At 47.6% G+C, this 27,990-nt stretch overlaps 1 protein-coding gene across 8 annotated transcripts in view; it reads right to left on the reverse strand.

Moving 5' to 3' along the window:
* Nucleotides 1-3,342: 3,342 nt before the first annotated feature.
* STX8 (syntaxin 8) overlaps nt 3,343-27,990 on the reverse strand; it is a 168,855-nt gene continuing 144,207 nt past the window's right edge. For 7 of the 8 annotated variants that reach the window (XM_039501273.1, XM_039501269.1, XM_039501270.1 and 4 more), the window contains one exon: nt 9,987-10,138. In XM_039501273.1, the coding sequence (XP_039357207.1) occupies nt 10,002-10,138 (137 nt within the window). In that variant the 3' untranslated portion in view covers nt 9,987-10,001. Of the gene's footprint in view, nt 4,464-9,986; nt 10,139-27,990 lie in introns of those variants that run through there. The other variant, XM_039501276.1, reaches the window with a different exon arrangement.

The raw sequence follows: 27,990 nt of genomic DNA on the forward strand, positions 1-27,990 counted from the left end.
TGGATGGGTCTCCAAGGGACCTGCCTGTAACCTCTTCGATTGTAATCACCCATCTCGCCATCCCGTCCTGCCGGACTCCTTGTGTAATAGAGAACCAGGGTGGGTGAGTGAATATTGTTTATTGGACCAACTTCTGTTGGTGAGGGAGAGAGAGAGAGAAGCTTTCGAACCATGCAGAGCTCTTGGCCTAAAGAAGAGTGGTGTGTGGCTCGAAAGCTTGTCTCTCTAATATCCTGGGACTGACACAGCTACAGCTACACTGCTTGTCTAACAGACTTTTCTGAGAGGGGACAAAGGATCTCTTCTTGGAGGATGCTTCCATCCAGAAATACAGGCCTTGGGAGATGCTTGGCCTTCCTATGAAGAAGCATTTAGTTGAGCTGAATGTTTTCATCCCTTCAAGGTAAATATTAAGGGCTTGACCACACTGAGCGAGCACAGGGCACGTTGCTTATCACATTTTAGGCTGGCACAGAAGGAAAGGAGAACTCTCTACCTCTGCAAACCCGGTGAGATCCCTGGGGATGAGTACCTGGGGAACTGAGGTTTTATTGGCCAGGATGCATGTGGAACAGCTGACCGTCTGCCAGGATGTCGAGTTTCCCAGCTACGGGAGCCCAGGGATTCGTTTCCCTTTCAGGTTAGGTAAGGCTTGAGCAGGGCTATGCACCGTATTAATTCATGCCAGGGTGCCTCAACCCCAGGGTGGGTTCTTTTACTCTCAGATTTTTAAAGGCCAGAAGCGTCCATCGTGATAACCTAATTTGGCCTCCTGCATAGCAGGTCTAAGAGCACCACCTAATAATTTCTGCATCAAGCCCATAACTTCCAGGTGAGCTAGACCACCTCTTTTAGAAAGCTCTCCAGCCTTGATTTAAAAACTTCAGGTGATGGAGAATCCACCACATCTCTAGGTAAGTTGTTCCAATGGTTACTTACCCTGGCTATTAAGAAGACCCTTATTTCTAGTTGGAGTGTATTTAAAACCAAATTAATAAGCATATTGAACTGCACTGGTTTCCCCATTGCTGCTAGGGGACAGTCAAGGCATTGATTTCCAACTCTAAGGTCCTAGCTATATCTGAGTCCTGGCTTTGTTACAGGTGACCTCTCTGTCTATGCACCACTAAACTAAGCTGCTTTGGCTCATCCTCCCCTAAAATGCATTCCTGGGAGATTGGAGACAGAGGGTTCCCAGCTGTGAGATAAGCTCCCATCGGCCACCAGGCCCACTGCAGTTGGGGAGTCTCAACAGGAACACACAATGAAAGGCGTCTCTCTCTGATCAAGCACGAGTCTGATTATATGGACCTTTGCTGGGGATGGTGGTGGCTGGCTTATGATGGGCAGGAATGGCTCTGTACAGGGAGTGGGGGTGTCCTTGGTGTCTACTCTAGGCAATTTAAACTTGTTGCTTGATTTTCATTTGTGTCACGTGCCCAGATGCCACAGCAACCAGCTCATAAAATTCATTAAATAGAATAAACCGAAAATGCACTGAACTCAGACTGATCACACTTCGCACTCTTCAGTTCCACTCGCTTGTAGACAATGAAACCAGTCTGTTTATTTTAGCCTTCCCTTCCAAAGAGCAGTAAAACACAAAAGGTTTCCACATACACCATGAAAGCCCTGCCAAATCCACTTCTCTCTTTTTTAATAAAACTCCTCACCCACATGCCATGTTTAATGTTATTTAAAGGGCAAATCTAAGGACCTCTTTGTTAAATATTTCAGCAATAAGACTCACTGGTTCTCCCTTCCTTATGCCCCAGAAATTTTGTCCCCCAAGAATACAACAAATCAGAAAGCAGCTTTTAAAAAGCCCCTACAGAATGGACCCAGAATGTTGCACAGAACAGTGGCACAATTTATTCTGATCAGCGTATCCAAGGATTTCAAATAAAACCCGAATTCCCCCCTGTAAATGGCAGTTTTAATTAAAAGACAGGTTCTTCAGGTTCCTTAACACAGAAACTGCTCGAATGCAGATTTTAAATACAACACCAGGAACCACAATTATTTGTTTTCGGCTGGAGTGGCTGGGTTTAAAAGCTCCATTTGTACTGGAGAAAAGTCAAGCAATAAGATCGTTGAGAACGTCCTGCAAAACATGCAGTGGTTAAACGGCCTCTTGCTTTCTCCTGCGGCTGTTTGAATACAGAGCTCCTCTCCAAGTGACAACGCGCAAACAGGCATGACCCTGAGGCCTAAACAATTTTGACTTAACTGACTTGTCCGATCTTTTCAGAAGAGCCTTTCCGAGCAATGCAGGATAGAGGGGCGCTGAGTCCTTGGGTTTTACTGCACAGAAGACAAGGTATTTTTCACTCCCTAATACACGGCTGTGTTTATCCCACTTCCCTTGGTAGTCGCCAGGTTAAAACTCACTTAGTGGTTTGTTCACCTGTGTACCTGCCTCCCATACAATCTACATTCCCCACTTTGGCTACCCGTACGCTGAAACATCAGCCAGGAGTGCAATTGCTCAGGCTGTGAAGAGCTGGTTGAAAAACAGATTTTCTGTCCTATGAAAAAAAAATTGAGAGTTTGAAATTTTTTTCATCCCAAATCAAAATTCTGAAAACATTCGTTTCGGATCAATCAAAATAAGTTTTGATTTTGACCTTTTTTATTTTATTTTATATAAAACAAAGAAAATTTGGAATGAATAGTCATTTTGAAACTACTCTTCAGATCCATCCAGCTTCCAGAGTGACCTGTGCACCACAAAAATCACCACCACAATTAGCACCATAGTTTCAGTATATGCTCCTGGTGTGACTGGCTCATGGAGCCTGAATGCTTAGGTCTGGTTGAGGCACAGTGGCAGAAGATGGTGTTGGGGAAGCTTAACAAGAATAATACCTATTCTTCTGGAGTGATTTGTAGCCACAGAGCTCAAAGCGCTTTACAAAGGAGATTAGTGTCATTATCCCCATTTTACAGATGGGGAGACTGAGGCATGGAGCGATTTAAAGGACTTGCCAGTGGCAAAGCTGGGACTAGGACCCAGGTCTCTTGAATCTCAGCCCAGTGCGCTCTACACACTAGGTTTGCACTGCTGCTACCCACTGCACTAGTTTGGGGGAGGTAGGGTTTTGATTGCTAGTGCCAAGAATTAAATTCATATCTATAATTGCACATATTCTGTTTTTAAGGAGTAAGACACATGAGCACCAGCTTGGGGCTGAAAAACAAACAAACATTGAAAAGTACAAAAGAGACATTTCAAATGAAACTGGAAGTCTAAGGAGCCAGTTTCTTTCGCTCCTCAATATCAATCTCTAGGAAACAAACAAAAAACCTTTAAAATATTAAGAGGTTATTGGAAACAATAAAAAACATGCCAATAAAAAGCAGCATGTAAATGGATCAGCTTTTATTCAGTGTTGTTATTGCTCTATCAGTTCTGACAATTAAGTTGGCACATAACAAAATAATGATGTTTGGGAGAGCAATGAGCATTACATTCTTTTTTCATTTTTTTTAATACTCGTAATATTTTCCTTTGCAGTTTTAACAGTTATGAAAAATGATAAAAGAAAGCTGTGCACATCTCTGGTCTTGAGACTAGTCTCTTCCCTGTATCAGGACTTCTGAAGTTAGTCAGTTGGGGTAAACGTACCCCAGAGAACAGTTAACAGAAAGCCACTTTCCCCCCTTCTGAGCACACGTCGGGCAGAGCTTTCCGCTGTTCTACACCCGGTTGTGTTAAATGTTGGAAAGCTCCACAGTTGTTTGCATTTCGATCTGTGCAGATCAACACTGGTAATTCTCTCACAACAGCCAAAGATTGCCTCATACTTATGTTTGTAAGGTACATCTGAGTCCTTATATTCTGTTCTACCCTCATCACCAGGCTTTTCAGTCTCAAGCTGTGCCTGCTCTCTGACCCTCCAACTTCATTGAAACTTAGTATCAATCAGTTCCTTACAACACTCACTTCTTTATAAGATGCAAAATCTTGGTTCAGAAGATCATCATTTAGCAAGAGAGGAGGAACTCCAGACATATCCCACACAAACTATGTAGGAGCAGTACACAGTACATTAAACCCACAGGATGACTGATCTCTCAACAAAAGGGGCCGATTGCTTGCTTAGAGTCAGTTGCACTGAAGGGTAAATCTCTTAAAAGATGCATCTACTCCAGTTATGTCCCTCTGAAGTACAAAATCAAGGAAGGAAGAGAGTCCTTTTGAAGTTCAAATGCTCCAAACTAGCCACAGGCCTCTGGCTGTGCATTGCGTGCAGCAACGTCTTCATTCTAATACTGAGTTTATTTAACACACAAAACGTGTTTGCAATGGAGTTGTTCGCATCCTCTGATATTGTCCAGCTCTGCTGCTGCTGCTGCTGCTAAGTGGCATCTCTGATGGTCCCCGCACTTGCGTTAGTGCGTTGGCCAGACGGCAACCACAGCAATTGCAATCAGCAACAACACAATCACCACCAACATTCCTGAAACAGACAAAGCAAAATTAAGTTACCGTCTTCATCTCATCGGAAGGATTTTTTAAATTTTTTTTTTAAAAGGAAACTTAGTTTGAGTCCCCTTACATCACCCTAAACAATAAAGTAGGTTAGAAACTTGGCTGCCCAAAAGTTTTCAATTCTAACTAAAACCAGATCTTTACATGTTATATATGTATAGAAATCGGACTACAAAAATCATTTATGAAAGGGTAGTTTGCTTAAAGCTATCAGGCCTGACACTGTGTATTTGGTTTCTGGTTCTGTCTCCCCAAGAATAATTCAACTATTCTACAGGTAAATGATTTAACAAGTCACCACACAACTTCAGCCCTGCCCTGAAGAGACTTTTATACACAAGGTTATCACGACACTCTCCAAGCAGTCCCATTCAGTTAGTTAAAACCATGCAGGATTGATGAAGTTTAGTAGAATTTACAGAATCATAAATTAGTTCTCTCTCTCTCTCTAAGACATGTGAGGGCTAAAATTTCATAGGAAGATTGCTGCCAGGACCTAAATAGTTTTACTACTACAAGGCAAAATTATTTGCAAAGCAAAAAACCAAAACTAACCTGTGCAAAACAAATCTGACTTAGGAAAATGAATGGCGATGAACATTTAAAAAAAAAACAACAACAACAGAGAGTACTGTGCCAAACCATGCAGCAAACCTGCTTTGTGCAATATGCTGTACATTCCTGACAACCTGGGTTTACAAAATGTTATGACAGTTTACTAGTTCAGGTACAAAATTCACTCTTAGCAAGAGGAGAGGGACAAAACTATTCACATATTAAAAAGAAAAAGATTGCTCTGGGAAAATGACAGACTAGAATTTTGCAAGCCCTCTGCATTTGAGTCTCACAAAGCTCGCTCTCATTCACAATACAGACTGACTGAAAGCCGGAGATAAAAGGACAGTGGTTTTCCCAGACCATGTTTTGTGATATCTTGCTAGATGAAGCTAGTTCTACTGGAGTACTCTCTAACCTCCAAAACATAAGGGAGATAACCTGCCCCTCTTAGCTGAAATACAAGTTTTATATCTTGCAAATGGAGTGGATCATTGCAAGTTTTGGTAATAAACCCTTCTCTTTCCTAAACAATGACAAGTCCCCTAGCATTCGAACACCTGGCAAAACCTCCTGGATAGCTTCCCAGTGTCCTATGCATTTCACTCAACAGAAACACCACACACTGGCTTCCCCTCAGATTAAACCATCTTTGAATTATTATTTAAAAAAAAAAAAAAACATCCGCACTAAAGTATCCCCTTTAGAGTCGGGTGAACCATATTAGGGCTCAAAGAGTGGAAAAAATGTCCCTTCCATTTGGTCTGCTAACAGATGACTATTACTCAACCACTTACAATATTTACAAGTCCAGCTCATAGCAATTAAAAAGGATGTATTAAAATAAACTTCTTTTTCCAAACTGGAAAGGATATTAGACATGGCTCTTCATAAATAGTGTCATGGTTTCTGTGCAGAAACAGCTTTCATGCCTGTGGGCCATATTTTTTTCCAGTGCCATGTGGTTGCCACCAACTTTATTTTTTATCTGAATTTAGAACTGGGACCACTTGGCCAGTCTGTCAATATCTCAGAGCACTAGACATGCATTTGGCTCTTCCTAATGGTTATTTGTTAAATTACCACTCCAGAGAAGCCAATGTTAGCATGCTTCCCCGGTGATAAACAAGTCAACTACTGGAGAGTGTCAGACATGTTTCATTTGGCCTAATACTTGTTCTTGCCATCAGCTCTTATTCTAATTGGGAAACTCTTGGAATAATCATAAATCTCAGGGTTGATAACAGACTCTTTAAAGAGCTGTTGGTGCTGCATGGAAAACCATTCTGACCGAGAATTTCAAAGGAGCCTATGGGTGTTAGGCCCCATAATACCCACTGATGTTCAAAGGGGGTGTGAACCTAACTTCCTTAAGCACCTCTGAAAACACCTGCTACTGCTGCTTATCTGTACCTGAAGTCAAGAACCTTCTCCCGCTCGTGTTCATTTACACAGCAACCAATGACCATGTGATGGAGCACTGTCATTTCACGGGGGAATAAGCCACAGGGCCAGAGGAGTTTTTAGTTAACGATCCTGTTACCAGACACACCGACGACCATGGAAGAGGAAAATGAAAGCAGGAGATCCGTGCAGAGTAACTCGCACACAAAACCCTTCCCAACAATTTCTGCACGGTGTCTGCTACCTTTGAAGTGGAATTGTTTCACAAAATTTATTTGCCATTCCCCATCCCTCCCCAAACGACTTGTGATAAGAACAAATAGCCCCGTTGGTCACATACAGCACGATGAGAAAAAACTGACCGAAGTGCCAGCAGAGTACTCCGGTGACACGTGACTCTTCCCTCTTCTGTACATGACATGTAAGCCCCCCAGCTCTCCCAACACTAGCCAACACCAGCATTTGGAGGAAGAGCAGCTGTTGAGAGTTAAACCCACACAACACTAAGGAGAAGCCAGTAGGAAGAGAGAAATGATTCACAGATCCTCTCTCCCTCTGCAACATCCCCCATGATCAAGAGCATCTGCCTTCAAACTGTAAGCTGATCTGCAGCGTCGGGGTCTTCTGGGCCTTCTCAACACTACTGGAAACTCCAAAGAGCCAGGATGGCAAACTATGCACAGTGCCCCAGCCTCCTGGCTCACCACCATTGCCATGGTGAACTATCCATGTGTGACCGTCAGCCTTGATTATTGCAACTCACATCAAATACTGGAGCCACACCCTGAAAAAAGCTCCAGCAGCACAAAACATTCCAGCCTGTCAATTTAACTGCACAGGTTGTCACTGACACATCGCCCTGGTGCTCCGCCCTATGCACAGCTGCCCATTTAATAGAGAACCTTGCTATAGTCAACACCCTCCCACAGTGTTAGCTCCAACTACCTAAGAGATCAGCTCTCCCTCCATAACTATCGTCTCCCATGACAGCAGTGCATCACTGAAGCCATGAGCCTGTCAACAAACCAAGTCTTGTAAGGGCGGGAGACAGACATAAGTGGGAGCTGGACTTAACCTATGGAATTCATCTCTGGAAGGTGAAGAGAGCAGCCCTGGGCCTCACTGTGTACAGAACTAAACACAAAACTCTTCTCTTCTACTCGCCTTTCCCTCAGTAAATTCCTTTCCCCGACAAACATCCCTCCCCCACAACAATGCAGGGCTGAGTCTCAGCTGGCAAGATGAGTCCACTGGAGCTATGCAGACTTGCACCAGGTGAGGCTCTGGCCCGTAATCAGGGAACTTGCTCCTCAAGAAGGAAGAGGGAGATTGATGTTTGTTATTTGCGATTCTGGAGAGGCACTGAGGACTTGTCTACACTGTGCATTAGTCCGCACTACAGGAGTGTAAAATCTAGTGTGCACTAGGGTGTCGAACCCTGCTGGCATGCGTTCCAAGTTCCCTAGTGCACGTTAATGTAGATATTCCAGTGACGGATGCTAAAACATGAGCACAGATAGGTAGCAAGAGATTTGTTTTTCCTTTATTAAAGGAGAAAGAATGGTGCATTTAACCAAACCAATTAACTTGGAAACTTGTACTTTGACCATTAACTTTCAGAGACATCAGACGACATTTAGAATATGATTGAGTTCAAACATGGTTAAAATGTGTCTCAATTTTTAAATGTTACTGTACATTTCTCTCTGATGGCATGGTTAGGAGTGAACAATGCTGCTGGAATTGGGAAGAAATAAGGCATGTAATTATAGTGACACACTTTGGCTGTCCAATATGTTTTTGCGCTGCAGGAAAAAGATTTAGAGGGTGAAAATCCTCAGTGAAGTTTTGATGCAACTGAATTTAGCAATTAAGAGACAACTGAGATTGGTTTCTTGCAAAATACGCTACAGGTGTGAATTTGTAATGATACAAACTAAAATTAATTGGGCATAACTATTGTGGAGGCCAAGAATTAATTAATAGAGGTTTGAAGGGATCTTAATGTATGTTAGCTAATTAGCAGAGGTTAAGATGTTACCCTGTATCTGGTGCAGAGTGAATTGTGTGAAAAGTCGTTACGACCTTGTGAATTGCAGTCTTGTTTTCTGTTCTAAGTATTGCAGACAAATAAGATAACAATAGGCTTATGTATAAACAAATGCAAATGTTTACTTTGACTGTCTGCAAGTATGCTAACCATGGTCTGCTAGAAAGGTATAAAGATTGTTATAATTGTTTACTAATTGAGAGAGATCCGTTCAGGACAAGGGGCAAACCTAGCTCCTGACTCTCTCTCCCTCTTGTGATCACTAGAGTATTATAATAAAGTATTTGTTTCTGCTGCACCTAAACATAAAAGTGAGAACTGAGTTTTTCTTCGACACTATTTTATGACAACTCCCAAGAAAATCTGTTTATCAACAGAATTATTATACAGCAGGATTTCAGGAAAGTAGAGGATTAATCAAAATGTTGCTAACATGCAATAGGAGAATGACCGGGAGATTTGAAAGAAAGTGAAATACAGCAGCAGCAGCATTGCATGGTGAAAAATACAAAACTAAGTTTTGCTCCTTGAAGGAAACTGGCATACATAAAGTTAGGCATTTCATTTGGAAACACAAAAGTAAGCAGCAGACGACCACACATGATGTGCATCATCAACATATACTTGTAAGCCTATCTGAAGTAGACAATTACAAGGATATGGATTTGTAAAGTTTTGTACCCATTAAATTGCAAAATGTGTGACATGCTTTCATAAATAATCTCATTGACACGATTTGACAGTAATCACGCACTCTAGATTCTCTGCCTGTTGGGCTTTTCTTGCTTCAGGACTGTGAAGTGTAAACATCCCATCACTAAGAAACATCTCAAAGAAAGTTCACACGGAACAAACTCAGTGATGAGGTAAGTGGGACTTACAGAGACTGGAAGAAACAACAGATGCATGTGTGAATCGTATGGGAAATGTTGATGCAGATCTTCGTTTAACAAGCTTACAAAGAGGAGAAGGTGAGAAAAGCAAGTTGTAATCTGCATATAATCAATGGAACAAATCAGCAAACATGAACCACTGGAGAATGGCCAGCTCTTTTGTAGTTCCTTAGTCTGACGAATCTGGAATATGGATGCTGCTGAAGGACAACCAATCCTGGAGATGTAGGGAATCCAGAATGCTCTCTCTCAACAGGCCCTCTGTCTAAATCTCGCAGACATTAGCAAGGAAATGCGACGCTAAAGGCTAAGCTTTTGAATCTCCACCAAAACAGGAGCTCCAGTTGTATTTTGGACAGCGCACAAACTGGATCCACCAGGATGCTCACCCATCCAAGAGTGGCAAGGGTGAATTGAATAATATATTTGCTGAATATCGGGGGAGCTAGTGGGTTCACAGATACTAACAGACCATAACCTGTGGGCTGTGAGCTGATAACTCTTTGCTAGTATGCCAGGCACAGCTACAGAAAACATCAGTCTGTCCTTCCTTCATTAGTGACTGAACCACTGGGTCCTTCTCCCCACCCCTTACTACTCCACCCTAGGGAGTGAAGATCCCCTTTGCCCTTGGGAAACATACCCACTTCCCGCACACAACCCCAGAGCAGACAAAGGTTCGCTCAGTAACCCCTCTCTTCCCAGCCTCCAGGTGACGGGAGTGCAGAATCCACCCACCCCCTGCAAACAAACAAACAAAAAGAGACTTCTTCAGGAAGTACTTGGGTCAGTTGGTACATGCTATAAAGATAGTAAGTGGGGAGTTGGGAAACTGGAGGCAACTGTGATTCATTCTGGTATGGTTTATGATTAGGATAATCTTGCATTGATATACTGTCTTTGACTTAACACGTTTGGAGGGATATACAACCAATACATACAAGTCACTTCATCCACCACTGAAATGCAGCCAGCTCTGGGATGACACTAAGCAGCTGTTTAACATACACAAGCACCACAAAAAGGATCTGCAAGGAGGCTAATATCTGTTCCATCTGAAATTGCAGGAGGAATTTCAAGAAAGCATGAGATGGGATTTAGCGAGACATTTGAACGTTCTACTTGTATGTAGACCTGATTGAAATGAAAATGTTTCATAATTGTTTCAATAATGGGTGTAATAAAAATTTCAAAATAATTTTTAAAAACTGAAAAAAGCCATGTCAAAATGGGTCCTTTTTGAACACTTTAATATGGAAACAACTTCAACATGTTTTGCGAAAATAGTTTTTTGGGTTTTGGACCAGCTCTACCCCTGACTATGATCAGATATTAACAAGCAGCAATCAGGGCCGTCCATCTTTTTCAGAGGATCATACCCTTAGCAGTACAGAGCCTCCTGCTGATCCACCACCAATGCCAAAGGGTGAAAGACACTGAGTGAAACCTCAGCACTGCTTCTGAAGAGTCCCATTCCTGGACACACTTTGATTAGCTTGTGAGAGCTCATGGGTAAGAATGGTGTCCCTAGCCTCTGTTCATCAGAGGATGGAGATGGATGGCAGGAGAGAGATCACTTGATCATTGCCTGTTAGGTTCACTCCCTCTGGGGCACCTGGCATTGGCCACTGTCGGTAGACAGATACTGGGCTAGATGGACCCTTTGGTCTGACCCGGTACGGCCTTTCTTATGTTCTTATGTCCTGAGCTGAAAAGTGGCCCAGGCTGCAGGTACTGTTTGTACATGTAACTTTACAACATCCACGCAAGAGTTTCAGATATGCTGGAAAGATAGGTAAAGAAATACCTGCTAGAGAGCAGAATGAGACCATACAATTCTTTTTCCCATTTATAACCTAATCAGGATTTAGCGCTACCCTCCCCCTACAGAGGGATTTACAATGTCATTTACTGAATAAGACAATCTGCCTTAAAAATGATAATGAACCACAGTAGTTTCACCTGTGAATGCCTACTGCCAGCCTGAGCCATACCCTGCATTTGCCATCACTTGTCAAGAATCTCTGTTACTCCCGCTGCCTTTTGGAATGGAAGCTATGGGAGCACCTGAGGTTCACCATTTCTTTAGCATATTTCTAATTTTTAATGGTAACGATGGTCTGAACTTAGTAGAAGTTTCTGCACAAGAGCACAACTTCATGGAGACAGCTCTTCACATCGGCCATATAACAAGCACCCAATTCTTGCTTGTCAAGTCAACGTTTAATGCCCATTTTCTGGCATGCCAATATTTACTGTGAAATATCCGCTTCTTGTGCTGAATATAGCTCCTGGGAAGTTGAGCGTGTTTAGCGTCTGGCAGCAATTCAAGAGCCTTTGAAAAGGCATTCAGGAACTCTGTCATAAATATGTCTTGTTTTGACAACTCCCTCTTGAATAAGTGTCAAAAATTTCTGGTCTGTTTCTATCAGACTATTGATTTACCATTAAAAGTCACTCCATACCTGCTGTATACTGACTACTTACATTTAATATGGTACCAATTAGGACATACAGTAATAAGCTTCTAAAAGGGGACGCATAACATTACTGGCTACATGCAAAAGTTTCAACAGTCTGAGGATATGCTGGATAGACAGTGTGGAAAACATAACATTAAGTTAAGGATATTTCTCTTCAGTGTATCATTTGCAAGCAAGCAGCAATTCATTTCATTTCTATAACGAAAAGGCATTTGCTTTGTAGCTGAAAAGCTTTTCTCGTTCACCCTGCACGCAAGCCCCACAATTCACTCTGCTGCTAGAGTCTAGATCCAGAGGGGGGACGTCTTTGGGACCCTGACTACAGTATAGGCAACAGCAATGGAAGCTTCCCCACAACCACCCCATCAATCTGCCAGCTAGATGGGAGTGAATATTGATATTAAGAACTGCAAGACCCCCAGTTCATTGCACATAGCTACCCTATGGCAGTGCGATAGGTCACTACCAAACTTCTTCAGATACAAACAAGTGACACCAGCGGGAATGACTTGGCATATCTGACCCAGTCCCCTGAGCCACCTACTCCCTTATCAGTTTGACATTCTTGAAGTTAGACGCTGGTGCTGACACATCTGCAGACACTAGGAGGTGTGGATAAGTTACTCTTGAATGGTTCTGCCTCAGCTTTCTTAGAGGTCCCAGGGCATAGTGTTGGATAACTGTCCTCCTGCCTGAGCAGCTCTCATGCATTTTCAGCGCACAGTTCCATCCTGTCACCATTCTTGCTCACCAAATCCATGGGGCTGTCAGGAGAGCTAATGAGGGAACAGGTGTTATCGTGTCTACAATACAGATATGATGCCCAGCTCCACCTCTCCATTTCACCCCACCCATTGTGTGCAGTTGAGAGAATTACCCACTGCCAAGCAGAGAATGGGGTTTAACCACAGCACAGGTAAGAATGCCGTAAGGTTCTCAGGCAAGCAGAAACAAGACAGTGTGAAAGAAGAATATAGTGAGGGCAGTGCGTTTGCTGCTCGTTTCTCAGACTCGCAACTTGAGGGTCATCTTAGATTGCAGCTGATTCTGTACCTCCCGGTAACAGGACCTCCCAAGAACAACTTTTACCATGTGAGCTCAGCACAAAGGTTGCACCCTCTCCTTTCAGTTGGAGGCTTCCCAAGACCTTTACCACTTTGAGGCTAGATTGTCGTAATGTGCTTTAAATGGGGCTGCACCTTAAGGCTGGCCAGAAACTGCAGCTAGTGCAGATTGCAGCTACTGGCGTATTAAAGTGTTTCACTCAAGAGAACACACTACACTTGTGCTCTGTGCAATTGATGTCCTGGTGAAATTTAAAGGACTAGTTTTGACCTATGCAAACCCCAAGGGCTTGGGCCCTCACAGGTCTTTGAAATCTCTTCTCCAGCCCCCAAGGTGATACCACAGCCTTTGCAAATATCTGACGCTCTGGATCTCACAGCGTCTGATTTTCAACCACAGAATTTGCCGCTCCCCCTTGGTTTCGCAAAACCAGGTTTGGTGCTGAGAGGCTCATCTGTTTTATTAGGCTTCTCTGGAGAATGATGGTGAGAGAGGGACCACGGGGCGCTGGATGCAGCTGAGAGGGGAGAAAGGAGGGAGGGTGAGAACTCTACTGTGAAAGTCCTTTTATGGTCATTTTAACCTGCTAAGTTCTGAAGCATATTCATAATCCGTGTTCTGCACACAGAGCACTGGTGGCACCTTTAGAATCAGGGAGAAATAAATAAAAGCATATGGCAAGGATAGGCTCTTCCCCTCTTACTGATGGCTCATGTCCACCACTTTGCATTTGAATTCACAGTCTGGGGGTACCCATAGAGCCCCAGCTGTGGCTAAAGAATCATATCACTGCTGTGACTAGGAATGCTTTTTTCTTCTTCTCCACATCAGAGCAGCTGTGGGAAACATCTCCTCTGGATGGGAACTTGACTAAGCAATCCATGCCTTTGCCACTGGGAGTGGTGTGATTAACTCTACAAGGGTTAGACCTTAAAGCCAGCTGGAAACTGAACTCAATGCCAAATTGGACCACCCATTTTGTAAGCTGTGTGGGTTTTGGCTTGGTTTTTTTGTACATCAAGAACACAGGAAACTAGGGTTCAGTACTGTGTGCTAGCTGCCTGCTGGTTTTCTGGATGGAGTTTCAGGTGCTTAGTTCAACCTAAAAAGCCCTAGATGGTTTAGGACCTGCCTACGTAAGAGGCAACTCTTCATTGGTTCCACAGTTGTGGTTAATGTGGGTACCCGTAGAGGGGACTCCAGCTCAGAGCATTCTCTATGAGAAGCCCTCAGCTGTGGAACTATCTTATGCCCTTGACTCAAAGTAGCCCAGGTTTGCTGACCCTTAGGGATCCCTGCAAGGCCCTTTTTGCTTTTGTGGTGATCATTTATGGGGAAGAGGTTTGGTGGGGAGAACCTTGCCCATTGGGAGTGAAGCCTTGTTGGAGGTTTTCTGATGCTTTGCTGCTGGTTTAGGTGTATTGCTATTCTCAGTGACATCAAAGGTACCTCTTCTGTGTCATTATGCAGTGAAGTAAAAACAATAAAAATATCAGATGATGATTTTAAAGAGCCCGGTGCAACATTACATTATCTGGATGTTACACTACCCATGCCAAGAAAATTATATCCCTGCAGAACTGTGTACCCAGAGTTTAGGAATAAGTCCTCAAATCTATCACAAATGACATGGAGCATTAACTTATAAACACAGTATTTGCTTTACAGAGGGGAAAGCAGGGAAGAGGTGAAGTTTCAAGGAGAGACTTCAGTGTCACTGCTGCCTTCTTTGTGAACTTCTTTTTAATGTCCCAGTTTAAGGAAAAATACCTTACCTGCTTTTTAATTAAGTGAATTTTTCAGTGTTGCCAGGTATATGGCAACAAATCTGTTAAAAACCCTTTATCTTCAAGACATTAGAGAACCAACTTGGAAGGCTATAAATTCAATTTATACACCAAAGTCACTAGTTTTATATGGCAAAACAACCTAACAAATTCATCTTTCCTTCATATTCCCCCCAAAAAACCATAACCCCATGCTCCCCCCCCCATCCCAAAAGCCATAAAACCTTTCCGTCTAACATTTTTCTGTTTTAACGTGAGACAGGGTATTCGATTTGTATTGCATTAAGAACCACTTTAGTATAAATCCCACACTATTAAGCTGGCTTGTATGTAAATACACTCCCTGATTGCTACACCTGCATCATTTGAAACACATCCTCTAGGGGCCTGCTCTTTATTAATTTTGTGACAGCCAAACCTTTTTCCCCCGTGTGATATGTCTGTGTAAAAGGCAGCAACTTCACATTATCCGACACCCCCACCCACCCAAAGAAACCTAGACTCTTTATTGCTTTTGACCTTCTTTTTAACGGGTATGACTTGAGAAATTTAATGTTACAATTGTACTTCTCAACTCTGACACCAAAACCATTGGCAATCCTCCAACAAATCAAGCACAGACTTTGGGAACAGCTAATAAAGGCTCGGAGAGCCATATGTTTCATTGGGTCTTAAAAAAAAAATGAATATGTCTGAAAGAAACTGAGCGCTCTGAGAACATTTGCATTTGGAGGAAAGCAAAAGCTAGGTCACTCTCTGCGATATGAAAATATGACAAGTTATCAAATTTGGAGTTACACATAAAGGTCCATATTAACTGATAATCTTAGCAAAAGCTTTAATGATCTGAGTGCAAACGTGTGAGGTTTTGTGTTCCTTTGTAACAATCCTTCCATCCCTCTGGTTAAATGTATGACTGAAATGGTGCCCCTGCCCTTCCTTTTTGCCACGTAGCACTGGAAGTCAGCTGTAGTACCAGAGTGGATGCTTGGTCACAATAAAGTCTTATAATTACCATTAATACCATCATTTGCCATCAGAGCCTGAACATGTGTTAGTATTTACTACCAAGTGATGACTGCTGGCAAAGGAAATAAAGTGAGGATGAATCAAAAGCAAAAGAAAGAATGAGATGGGAATTCATATGTCACAGTCAGAAGAAGTGTGCAGTGAGTTTAAATCCAAAATGTTCAGTGTCTCCATGATCAAATAATCTCCAGAGTTTATGGTCCCAAACCACATGCACACCCCAACGGAATGAAAGGAAATGAGATAAGTGTTCCCCCTAAGCTATCATTGTTCTATCTCAATTCATTTCTGGAGCTATTTTTTAAATCTGTTGCTACTTTTCTAAAAACAAATCAATGCCAGAGGGTGTACTCAGTTATTTCCATGTAGAATTTCAAAGACTTTCCAAGTTCTTTCAGGAAAATTTGATTTTAATATCCAACTTCAAATTAACTGTGAGGAGGATTACTTCACTGAGCATAGTTATAGCATTCTAAATACCAGAAGCTTTTCTCTTTATGGTTTCCAAATACCTCTTTTGTCCTTACAAAAAAGACGGTTACTCACCTGTAGTAACTGGTGTTCTTCGAGATGTGTTGCTCCTATCCATTCCATGTAGGTGTGCGCGCCGCGCGTGCACGGCTCTCCGGAACATTTTTACCCTAGCAACTCCGGCGGGCCGGCTGGCGCCCCCTGGAGTGGCGCCACCATGGCGGCGTATATATACCCCAGCCGGCCCGTCCGCTCCTCAGTTCCTTCTTGCCGGCTATTCCGACAGTGGGGAAGGAGGCGGGTTTGGAATGGATAGGAGCAACACATCTCGAAGAACACCAGTTACTACAGGTGAGTAACCGCTTTCGTCTGCGAGTGATTGCTCCTATCCATTCCATGTAGGTGATTCCCAAGCCTTACCTAGGCGGTGGGGTCGGAATGAGACGTGGCGGAGTGTAATACCGCAGAGCCGAAGGCTGCGCGTCTCTAGACTGCTGCACCAACGCGTAGTGGGAAGCGAAGGTATGGACTGAAGACCAGGTGGCCGCTCGACAGATGTCCTGGATGGGAACGTGGGCCAGGAAGGCGGCTGACGAGGCGTGCGCTCTTGTCGAGTGTGCGGTAAGTCGGCACGGGGGGACGCGAGCAAGTTCGTAGCACGCCCGCATGCAGGATGTCACCCAGGAAGAAATCCGTTGAGATGAAACAGGCTCGCTTTCATGCGCTCCGCACTGCGACAAAGAGCTGGGAGGAACGCCGGAAGGACTTAGTTCGGTCAATGTAAAAGGCGAGGGCCCTACGGACGTCGAGGGTGTGGAGCTGCTGCTCACGAGGTGAGGCGTGCGGCTTTGGAAAGAAGACCGGGAGGAAGATCTCCTGATTAAGATGAAAGGCCGACACCACCTTTGGGAGGAAGGCCGGATGTGGCCGAAGCTGCACTTTGTCCGCGTGGAAGACGGTATATGGGGGACCCGCCGTCAGGGCGCGGAGTTCGGATACTGCCTGGCGGATGTGATTGCCACGAGGAAGGCCGTCTTCCAGGTGAGATGGAGGAGGGAGCAGGAGGCCATGGGCTCGAAGGGCGGGCGCATCAGCTGGGTGAGAGCCAGGTTCAGATCCCACGTAGGAGCCGGCGGACGCACTTGCGGGTAGAGGCGGTCCAACCCCTTGAGGAAGCGGGCGACCATGGGGTTGAAAACACGGAGCGACCATCTACAGCAGGCCGGAAGGCCGAAAGCGCCGCCAGGTGTACCCTCAGGGACGAGATCGCGAGACCTTGGCCTTTCAGGTACCAGAGGTAGTCGAGGACCGTCTGGATCGGGGACGAGAAGGGGTTAAGACCTTGCTGATCGCACCAAAGGGCAAAGCGTTTCCACTTTGCCAGATAGGTAGAGCGTGTGGACGGTTTCCTGCTTTCAAGGAGAACTTGCTGCACCGCCGCGGAACAGGTCCTCTCCGCGTCGGTCAACCACTCAGGAACCAGGCTGTAAGATGCAGCGACTGCAGGTTCGGGTGACAAAGCCTGCCGAGGTCCTGGGAGATGAGATCCGGCCATAACGGTAGGGGAATGGGATCCCGGATCGATAGCTCGAGGAGCAGGGTATACCAGTGCTGCCTCGGCCAGGCCGGAGCGACGAGAATGACGCGGGCCTTGTCCCTCCGTAGCTTGAGCAGTACTCGGTGGACTAGCGGGAACGGCGGGAAGGCGTATAGAAGGGGACCCGTCCAGGACATGAGGAACGCATCGGAGATGGAGTCCGGAGCCCGACCCTGGTACGAACAGAACCTGTGGCACTTCCTGTTGGTCCTGGAGGCAAACAGGTCTATTTGGGGAAATCCCCACCTTTGGAAGATGGTGTGGGCCACGTCGGGGCGAAGGGACCACTCGTGGGAAGCGAAGGACCGGCTGAGACGGTCGGCCAGCGTGTTCTGCACCCCTGGCAGAAAGAACGCTTCGAGGCGAATCGAGTGGGTTACACACAGGTCCCATAGGAGCATCGCCTCCTTGCACAGCGGGGAGGATCGGGCCCCGCCCTGTTTGTTCAGATAGAACATGGCTGCCGTGTTGTCCGTGTACACCGCTACGCAGCGGTCCCGGAGGTGTGCAAGAAAGGCGAGACAAGCCAGGCGGATCGCTCTCAATTCCCTGACGTTGATGTGCAGGGAGAGCTCCTGGGCCGACCAGAGGCCCTGAGTGTGCAGGTCTCCCATGTGAGCCCCCCATCCAAGCGCCGAGGCGTCTGTGGTCAGGGTGACCGACGGGCGAGGGGGGCGAAACGGAACCCCGGCGCAGACCACCTCCTGATGCAGCCACCAGGTGAGCGTCTGGAGAGTGGGGTCTGAGACCGTGACCACCAGATCTAGGGGGTCGCGGTGGGGCCGGTACACCGAAGTCAGCCACATCTGGAACGGACGGAGCCTCAGCCTCGCGTTCGCGGTCACAAAGGTGCACGCAGCCATGTGGCCCAGCAGGCGAAGGCAGGACCGGGCCGTCGTGGAAGGGAAGGCTTGCAAGGTGCGAATGAGCGAGGCCATCGTCTCGTGTCGAGAACGAGGAGGCAGGCCCTGGCGAGGTGGAGTCGAGGACCGCTCCTATGAACTCCAATCGCTGTGTCGGCAGTAACTGGGACTTCTCGGCATTGACGAGGAGGCCGAGAGACCGGAACAGGTGCAGTATCTCTGACACCTGAGCTGTCACCAGCTCGTGAGAGCGCCCACGGATCAGCCAGTCGTCGAGATAGGGGTATACGTGGATTCTGCGACGACGGAGAGCTGCGGCCACGACCGCCATGCACTTGGTGAACACCCTCGGGGCAGTGGAGAGGCCGAAGGGTAACACCGCAAACTGGTAGTGGGTCTCGTTGACCGTGAAGCGCAGGAAGCGTCTGTGGGGGGGGTAAATCGCCACATGAAAGTAAGCATCCTTCATGTCGAGGGCGGCAAACCAATCTCCCGGATCCAAGGAAGGGATAATGGACCCCAAGGTTACCATCCGAAACTTGAGCTTGCAGAGGTATCTGTTCAGCTCCCGGAGGTCCAAGATGGGACGAAGACCTCCTTTCGCCTTGGGGATGAGGAAATATCTGGAGTAGAATCCCCTGCCCCGCCTGCAGGGAGGCACCTCCTCGATAGCACCCACGCTCAACAGAGCCTGCACCTCCTGTATGAGGACTTGCTCGTGAGAGGGGTCCCTGATGAGGGACGGGGAGGGTGGGTGGGAGGGCGAAAGAAACTGTAGGCGGTAGCCGTGCTGGATGGTGCTGAGGACCCAGCTGTCCGATGTTATAGCAGACCACGCCGGAAGGAAGCGGGCAAGGCGATTGGAAAACAAAAGGGATGGATCCTGGGGGGAGAGTGATGGGCCGTCCTCGGGCGTCCCGTCAAAAGGCCGGCTTTTGGCCTTGCGGAGCCTTGGACGAGTTCTGCGCCTGGTTGCGCCGCCCTCCTGACGGTCTACGGCGGAAGGGGGCCGTTCGGCGGTTGTTAAACGGCCGAGACCTGGCCTGGTTGAAGGGGCGGTAGGGCTGCTGGCGGAACGAACGCCTCTGCGTGGCCGGCGTGTGCATACCCAGAGTTCGTATCGCGACCCTCCCATCCTTTAGGGACTGGATTCTGGCATCCGTTTTCTCAGAAAACAGCCCCTGCGTGTCAAACGGGAGGTCCTGGAGGGTGTACTGGACCTCAGGTGGGAGGGTGGAAGATTGTAGCCACGCAATGCGGCGCATCGTCACCCCGGATGCTACCGTTCGAGCCCCTGAGTCTGCTGCGTCCACGGCCGCCTTGATCAGAGTTCTGGAGGCTAACTTGCCCTCCTCCAGCAGCGCTGAGAATTCAGGGCGGGATTCCTGAGGGGTTAGCTCTGTGAACTTCGCAAGGCACCCCAAGATATTAAAAGTGTATCTGGATAAGAGGGCCATCTGGTTGGCGATACGGAGTTGGAGGCCTCCCGCCGAATAGATTTTTCGCCCTAATAAGTCCATGCGCCGGGCGTCCTTCGCCTTCGGCGCAGCGGCAGGTTGACCGTGTCGTTCGCGGTCATTGACCGATTGGACCACCAGCGAGTCCGGGGTGGGGTGGACGTACAAGTATTCGTAGCCCTGGGGCGGGACGGAATACTTCCTTTCGACGCCTCGCGCCGTGGGGGCAACGGAGGAGGGCGACTGCCAGATAGTGGCACTGTTCTTCTGAATGGTGCGAATGAACGGGAGCGCCACTCTGACAGGGGCGTCATCTCCCACAACGTCCGTAATCGGGTCCTCGACTTCTTGCACCTCCTCTATGGGCAAGTTAATGGCCTTTGCCACCCTTCGGAGAAGGTCCTGATGTGCCCTGAGGTCAATGGGCGGGGGCCCTGATGGCGAGGCCCCCGCTACCGCCTCATCTGGAGAGGACGACGAGTGGCCCGGCAGCACCTCCTCCTGTTGGTGCTCGCCCCCCTGGCGATTTGGCGGCAGCGAGTCCTGGCCCAAAGAAGGGCCGTGGGCGGCGGCTTGCGTCGGTGGGGACGGGGGGGCTCGACTGACGGTGGCCACCGGTACCGATGGTGCCGAGCCCGGTTGCCTGGGTGGCAGGGGAGGCCCCTGTTCATATTGCGCCCAGGGCACCCAATGTCCCCAATACTGGGGTCCATGATCCGGGGGAACGGAACCGGCTCTGAAATCCACCGCACTGCCTTGGGGTGAGGCTACAGAGGGTTCCCTGGAGGGCCAGGGTGGAGCCGTGGCGGTGCCTGGGCGGGCGTCCAGCGCCGGCGTGAGACGATGCTCCGGTGCCGAGGGTCGGTGCCGGGCGTCTCGGGGGTCCAGTGGCGAGCGGGACCTGTGCTGCACATGGTGCCGGGAGCCGGATCTCCGGTGCCGGGAGCCCGATCTGGCGCCGGAGCTGGATCTCCGGTGCCGAGAAGGAGCGGCGGCGCGGAGCTCGACCGGCGACGCCGGAGCTCGACGGCGGTGCCGGAACCGACCTCGAGCGGGATCTGCGGCGCCTCGAACGGCTGCGCGAGTCCCGATGTCCACGGTGCCTGGACGCGGACCTGCTGCGGTGCCGGTGACTTCGTGACCGGGACCTAGAGCGCCGCCGGGAGTACGACCGGCCCCGCGATGGAGAGCGGTGCCGGGACTGCGACCGGTGCCGGGACGCTGAGCGGCGTCGCGATGGCGATTTTCGGCGGGATGGGGAGCGGTGCCTCGGTGACCGTCGCCGGGAGATAGACCGGGATCGAGACCGGAATCTGGAGCCGCGGTCGCCACGGTCGCCCGGAGATAAGGGGCGCACCATCGCTGGCTTGCCGAGGGACTTGAATGTCCGCACCGGTGGTGCCGGCGGCTGATATGACGGGCCCGTCGCTTCGATCAGCTCTCTTGCCGTCGCGAACGCCTCCGGCGTCGACGGGATCCTCAGCTCCTCCTCGGTGGGCACCGGGGAGCTGGGCAGAACCGGACTCGACGGGCCAGGCGGCGCCGGAGTCAACGGTGCGGTGCACTTAGCGTGCATTGCCTCAGCCTGCACCGTTTTCGTCGGAGGCGGCTGGGCGGACGGCTTTCGCTGCTGTTTTGCGGCGGCCGTCTTCGGCGCCTTGTGCTTCCTCCCCGGGGAGAGGGAGCGGTGCCGGGTCTTTGGTGCCGGCTCGGGGCCGGAGGGGCTCGGTGCAGCCGGAGCGCTGCTCGCCGAGGCGGTTTTCGTGCCGCTGGAGCTGGCGCCGGAGGTTGGAGCGCAGACTCCATCAGTAAGTGCTTCAGCCTAGAGTCTCTCTCTTTCCTCGCACGAGGCTTAAAGGCTATGCAAATAGAGCACTTATCTGGCCGGTGCGACTCCGAGGCAGCGGAGGCAAGAGTCGTATGGTCGCTAACCGCATAGGCCGCTGGCAAGCCGCACAGGGCTTGAAACCCGTGCCCGGCATAAGCTCAAGACTGGGCGGAAGAAGAGGGGCAACCCCTCTAATTCCGTAACTATTAACACTATTAACACTAAATATATATACAACTACAACAAGAACTGAACTAACTACTAAAACTATCTACACTAGAACTATGGAGAAACACTAGGGTTGTGGAGGTAAGGGAGCACTCCACTGTTCCAACTGGCCGTCACGGGCGGGAAGAAGGAACTGAGGAGCGGACGGGCCGGCTGGGGTATATATACGCCGCCATGGCGGCGCCACTCCAGGGGGCGCCAGCCGGCCCGCCGGAGTTGCTAGGGTAAAAATGTTCCGGAGAGCCGTGCACGCGCGGCGCGCACACCTACATGGAATGGATAGGAGCAATCACTCGAAGAAGAACACTCTGGTTTATCTTTTCTAAGGTACACACTTTTCTAAGGGTATATCTACACTAGCTGCCGGATCGACAGGCAGCGATCGATCCAGCGGGGATCGATTTATTGCATCTAATCTAGACGCAATAAATCGACCCGAGCCCTCTCCTGTTGACTCCTGTACTCCAGCACCGCGAGAGGTGCAGGCAGAGTCAATGGGGGAGCTACAGCAGTAGACTGACCGCAGTGAAGACACCACGGTAAGTCGATCTAAGTACATTGACTTCAGCTACATTATTCACGTAGCTGAAGTTGCTTAACTTAGATCGCTCCCCCCCTAGTGTAGACCAGGACTAAGGTGTGTTGGCAGTGACTGGAGTGGTTGAGGTCTATTGCTTTAAAACAATATGTAAGCATGACTTAGCTGTAGACATGAAGTCAGCAACCAGTTACATTAGAAGACAGGTATTTGAGAGAGTAAAGAATGAACGGACGGGTCTCCAAACATTTTAAAGAAGGGTGGGTGCATCTTATCTTAGTTATACAGATAGGGCAACTGGAGCACAGACACGCTTAGTGATTTGCCTAAGGCTATGGCTACCCTACCAGGCTTTTAGCAATATGGCTGTGCTGCTAAAAGGCGAACAGTGTAGCTGTTTGTCTGCAGGTGAGAGCTCTCCTGTTGACAAAGCGCTATTCACACCGTCGCTTTTCATCAGTAAAACTTTTGTTGTTCGGGGTTTGTGTGTGTGTGTTTTTTTTTTGTTTTTTTTTTTTTTTTTTTTAACACCCCTGAATGACAGAAGTTGCGCAGACGAAGTGCCAGTGTAGACAAAGCCTAAGAAATACAGAAGTAGACAGGGACAGAGCTCGCAATAAAATCTATTAGTCCCGACTTCCAGGCTAGTTTGCTGGATAGGGAGCATGGAGCCAGATCTGGTTAACCTGAACTATTATGCACTTTTTATAAACAATACAAATTAGTTCACAGTACAATCATAGAAGAAGCATTTCCACTTACGTTTTTCAAACAACCATTACTGGATTACTGCAGCTTCAGTGAAGCACATGAAAACAATTGATAATCAGGCAATTAGCTACCTGAACTACCCCTACCTCCATATGAGTGCATAACAAATGCAACTTAAAACACTTTTAGACAATTCATCACTGCCCAGAGACATACTGGGTGTAGATTTACCAGTAAGGATGGTATAAGCTTTTTCTAACCATTCAAAAACATAAACATCATTTATAAACATTTTTGATATTCCCACCTAATATGTGCTCACATTTCAGCGGAGGGCTCTGACAAGCGATAACCACTAGGCAATTATGGGTTTAATTTTCTATACTGTTATTTGAAAAGCCGAGCTGATGACAGTCTACAAGAAAGCTACTTTAGGTAGGACCCATCCTTTTGTTGGGTCTCCCCAGCACCTTGCCCAGCGGGGTCCTGGTCGGTGATTGGAGCTCCAAGGTAGTACCACAACACAAATACTAAAAACTAACAATGTAAAAACACAGGTTTCCCCTAAGAGTCAGTTTGGGTGTTTTTCACACATCGCCTGTTTTCTGGGTGGAGTTGGCAACATTCTCTCACCCCTGTTTTATTGATGTCTGTTCTACAGGAAGCATCAGATAGATGTTTGTATAGAAGGTCACCAAGATCTCAAAGCGAGAAGCTGGAAACATTCGAGTGCTTTTTCCTTCTGTTCTCAGTAGTGTGACTTCATAGGCTTTCCTTGTCCATCCCCACATTGCTATCATCAACCTATTTCCAACCCCAAAGGTCATCAGCTGACACAATTACTGGATTTTCAGATGTGGCTTATTTTTTCTTGTTTAAAAACACACACATTTTCCAATTTTCCCCCTCGCAGCTGCCTCTCTCTTACATGAGCGAGACCTGGATGCAAGACGGGTCAAGTGACGTGCTGCATTTCTGAATCACTGCGTTATACTTTGGAACGGGACTCGTAAAGGTTTGAGAAACTCACAATCCTGCACTAAGTTTTACCAGAAGGAAAAAACCCAACCCAAACTAAACCATCCACGCTGGATAACAAGGAAAGAAAATCTCCTCTGTACCTGCGACACTGAAGGTGAAATTCTCCCCCTGCACAAGGAGTTAGCACAGGGCCTGGCCACCACTTACATCCCTCTTAACCCCTCAAAACAGGGCCTAAATGGTACACAGGCCTCCCCTGCTCAGGGGTATTTTACCCCTTCAGAACACAAAAGCTGATTACAGCGCTAACAAGGAGAGATTCTCTATGAACATCTACACTTTGGACCAAACTGAGAGGCAGGGCTAAGGGAGTCTGAACTGGTTTACGCTTTCTTCCAGACTCCTCGCAGCTTAAGATACAGTAACGCAGGCTCAGTCAGACTTGCACCTCACAGGGTGCCAGGAGACGGGGTGGGTCAGGGGAAGAAACCGAAACAGGGGATGGGGGATAAGAAAGTGTAAGCTTTACTATAACTTAGCCCTTTTCATGCGCTATGGTAGTCACCTTCCCTGTGACTCTTGTGCTCCCTCAGTTGCCAATATAGGAAACATTTGTCAGGGACAATTAGTTTAGTAGGCTGGGGTGTGGGGGCCGAGAGGCTCCCAAGCGCTGAAGGGTCATGTGGTCGATCTGGTGAATTTAGACCATTTTCTTAGGATGGAAAGAGAAAGAAAAAAAGGCAGAAATAATCCTAAAGGTCAGCACAACACTGCTCCAGCTGCTTCCTTGAAAAACTGCTCCTCACACTAAAGGGACTTTTCTCTGCACTGGCATGATGACAAGCCTCCCACCAGGTCCTCATGATTGGGTGCCTCATCCTTATATTGGGTGTGGGGAGGGGCTTCCTGCCAGGGGAGGCAGCCAGCAGGGGGCACTGCAGAGCTGAGAGAGGTAAGCACAGCAGCACTCCAGCAATTTGCCTGCCTGCCGTCCCAAGGCCGGAACACCCTCTCTGGCACATCCTTCCTTGTGGGCACACATCCATGCACCCTCCCAAGCTCAGACCCTGCCACCCTCACAGACAAGTCCCTCACTCTGCTGCCCTCTCCCCTCCAGCACAATAACTACAGCCCAGGGATTGCAAGCGATTTTCCCAGAGGGAAGAGGGCGACAGAGTGGAGCACCACTGAGATGCTAGTTCTTTTCCTGGAGTGTGGAGGAGGCAGCTGTGGAGGACCTAGGCCAGGGAACTGCTGGCATTCCACTCTTCCCTCCAGTATGAAAAAAAACAGTGGTTACCCTCCCTGCTAGGCTAGAACTGCCCGGAGCAGCCGAGTGAGGAGCATACCTGCCAATGACCCGAGGGCGCTGGCTGGGACACCAAGAGCCTGGGATGGGTGTTCAATCCCAGCTAAACCAGGACCGTTGGTAGATGCATCTCCAGGCCCCTCAGTGTGCGAGTTACACCAGCAGGGCTTCCCTTACAGTCCATCTCAGTGAGCCAAAACACACCAAGAGCATAAGTGACACATCAGTAAGCAGATGAGCGCTGGCACCTAAGGGATCCTTACTGGGCCTATGTTGGGGTCACTTACCTGCTGAGGACTCTGGAAGGGTGCAGGTACATTACACCCACTAAGACACCAGCCCTGAATTTAACCTTTCATTGTAAGCGCCATGAGGAAAGATCTGTGTCTTCCTCTGTGTGTCACACTGTGCTGAGCATGCCAGTCAAGGTCTTAGTAACAGAGAAAAACCGGGAAAGCAAGCAAAGGTGGGGAAATGGCATCAGTCAATGTACCTCACAAGGCTTCCACTGCCATGTTTCACAAGTGAATGCAGCGGCAACGCAGGGCATGCTACTATTGCCAATTTATGCAATTTATGTTCTGGGTGTGGGTGAAGGGGGACAGTTACACAAGCTTGGGCTGCCATGCTTGCTGCATGCGATGGCAGTTACAAGCACTTCTAGGCTGTTTAAAGCCTGTCTGAACATCTGAATGGAGACAAATTGATTGAAAAATATGGTTCTAACCACCTCAAATGCATGGAACAAAGCAGCAGGGCGCTGGCTAACATGCCCATGTCATTACATATGGCGTGTGTGGGAGGGAAGAAAGCAGAAGGAAATATGGACAATGATAGAGTTCGCCAGAAGTGACAACTCTGTTTCGTAGCAACTTTCAAGGTTTCCCAATCTGTTTTTGTTCTGCACTGGAACAACCCAAAACCTTCCCAACGTTTCCATGAAAACAAAACTGGTGGATGTATGTGGTTTTGGACGCGAGCACGTGCTGTCTCTCTCCTGGTGGTTAGGGCGCTAGCCAGGGATGTGGGATACAGATCTCTGCTCAGACTTATTCTAAGTGATCTGGGATGAAAAACTGCTCTGAATAGCATAGACCTGGGTTCAGGCTTTTAAGCAACTCAGTCACTTTTGAAACTAGGACTTAGGGCCAGATTAAATACCTTTAAAAACCTGGCTCTTAGGCACTTTTGAAAATGGTATCTCTAGTCAATGGGACTTAAGTCACGGGGGAATAGGAGCTTTTGAAAATGGGACAAGCTTTGAAGGCACTTCATTTCTTTTTTAAACTCATAATGGCTGAGTTTTACATACAGACAACAAAACTTCCAGTGTCTTCATCAGAGGAGGATGGGGAGTGGAAAAGGAGAAGAGAATATTTAATGATTAGTTCCTTATGGTTTTTACATTCTTGAAGCATATTTCTTGCACTCCCTGGAACACTTGTGCATTCTTGATTGTAAGATGGCAATAAGCGATTTCCTTTAAAAGCATGGTCTTTTATTGGAATACTAAAAATACCCTGAGAGCCAAGCTTTGCTTAGCTCTCACTCTTTCTTGGAGAGGCACCATCATCCCAATGTGTTACATTTCAAAGACAGCAATAAACATTTCAGCATGGTCTGTTCAATTCACTTCATAATATTGTGCATTTCTATTATAGCCCCACTAGCACCATAAATCACCTGTGCACAGATTAAGCATGAGAAATTCCAGCTCAAAAGGAGTGTGGATTTTTCTTTAACAAAAATGTTGTAATGGGTGAAAAATACGGTAAAAAATGGAATGACTCTGGCAACCTCAAATATGGAGCTACTAGCAGGACCCATAAAATGGCAAATGCACGAGTATGCAGCACTGCTCCAGAATATCTGTGTGAGGTAAACCTACCAGAAAGGAAAATGCTCTTTGGGGTACTGCCTGGAGAAAGAGACATGCGTTTATAACGTCTAAACAAACATCACGGAAGAGGATTAATTACATACAGCACATTTAAAGCGGTTACACACGTCTGCATAGCTGTTTCTTTCATTCTTAATTCACTCAAGGCCTGTATTACTGTTGGATTGTTACACCCTTCAGTTGCCTCCCTTTGCAATTTCCAATGGTCTGCAGCAGAAACGTACATTTTCTGGTGTGCCAAATATAAAGCTAGAGTAGCTGAAACATCACCCATGTTACTATGTCGGCTCTGGGAGAAGGAGCTTTTCCTTTAGAAGTGGTTGAGGACTAGATGGTGGAGTGGAGA

The sequence above is a fragment of the Mauremys reevesii genome, linkage group 15, assembly GCF_016161935.1.
Source record: "Mauremys reevesii isolate NIE-2019 linkage group 15, ASM1616193v1, whole genome shotgun sequence".
NCBI lineage: Eukaryota > Metazoa > Chordata > Testudines > Geoemydidae > Mauremys > Mauremys reevesii.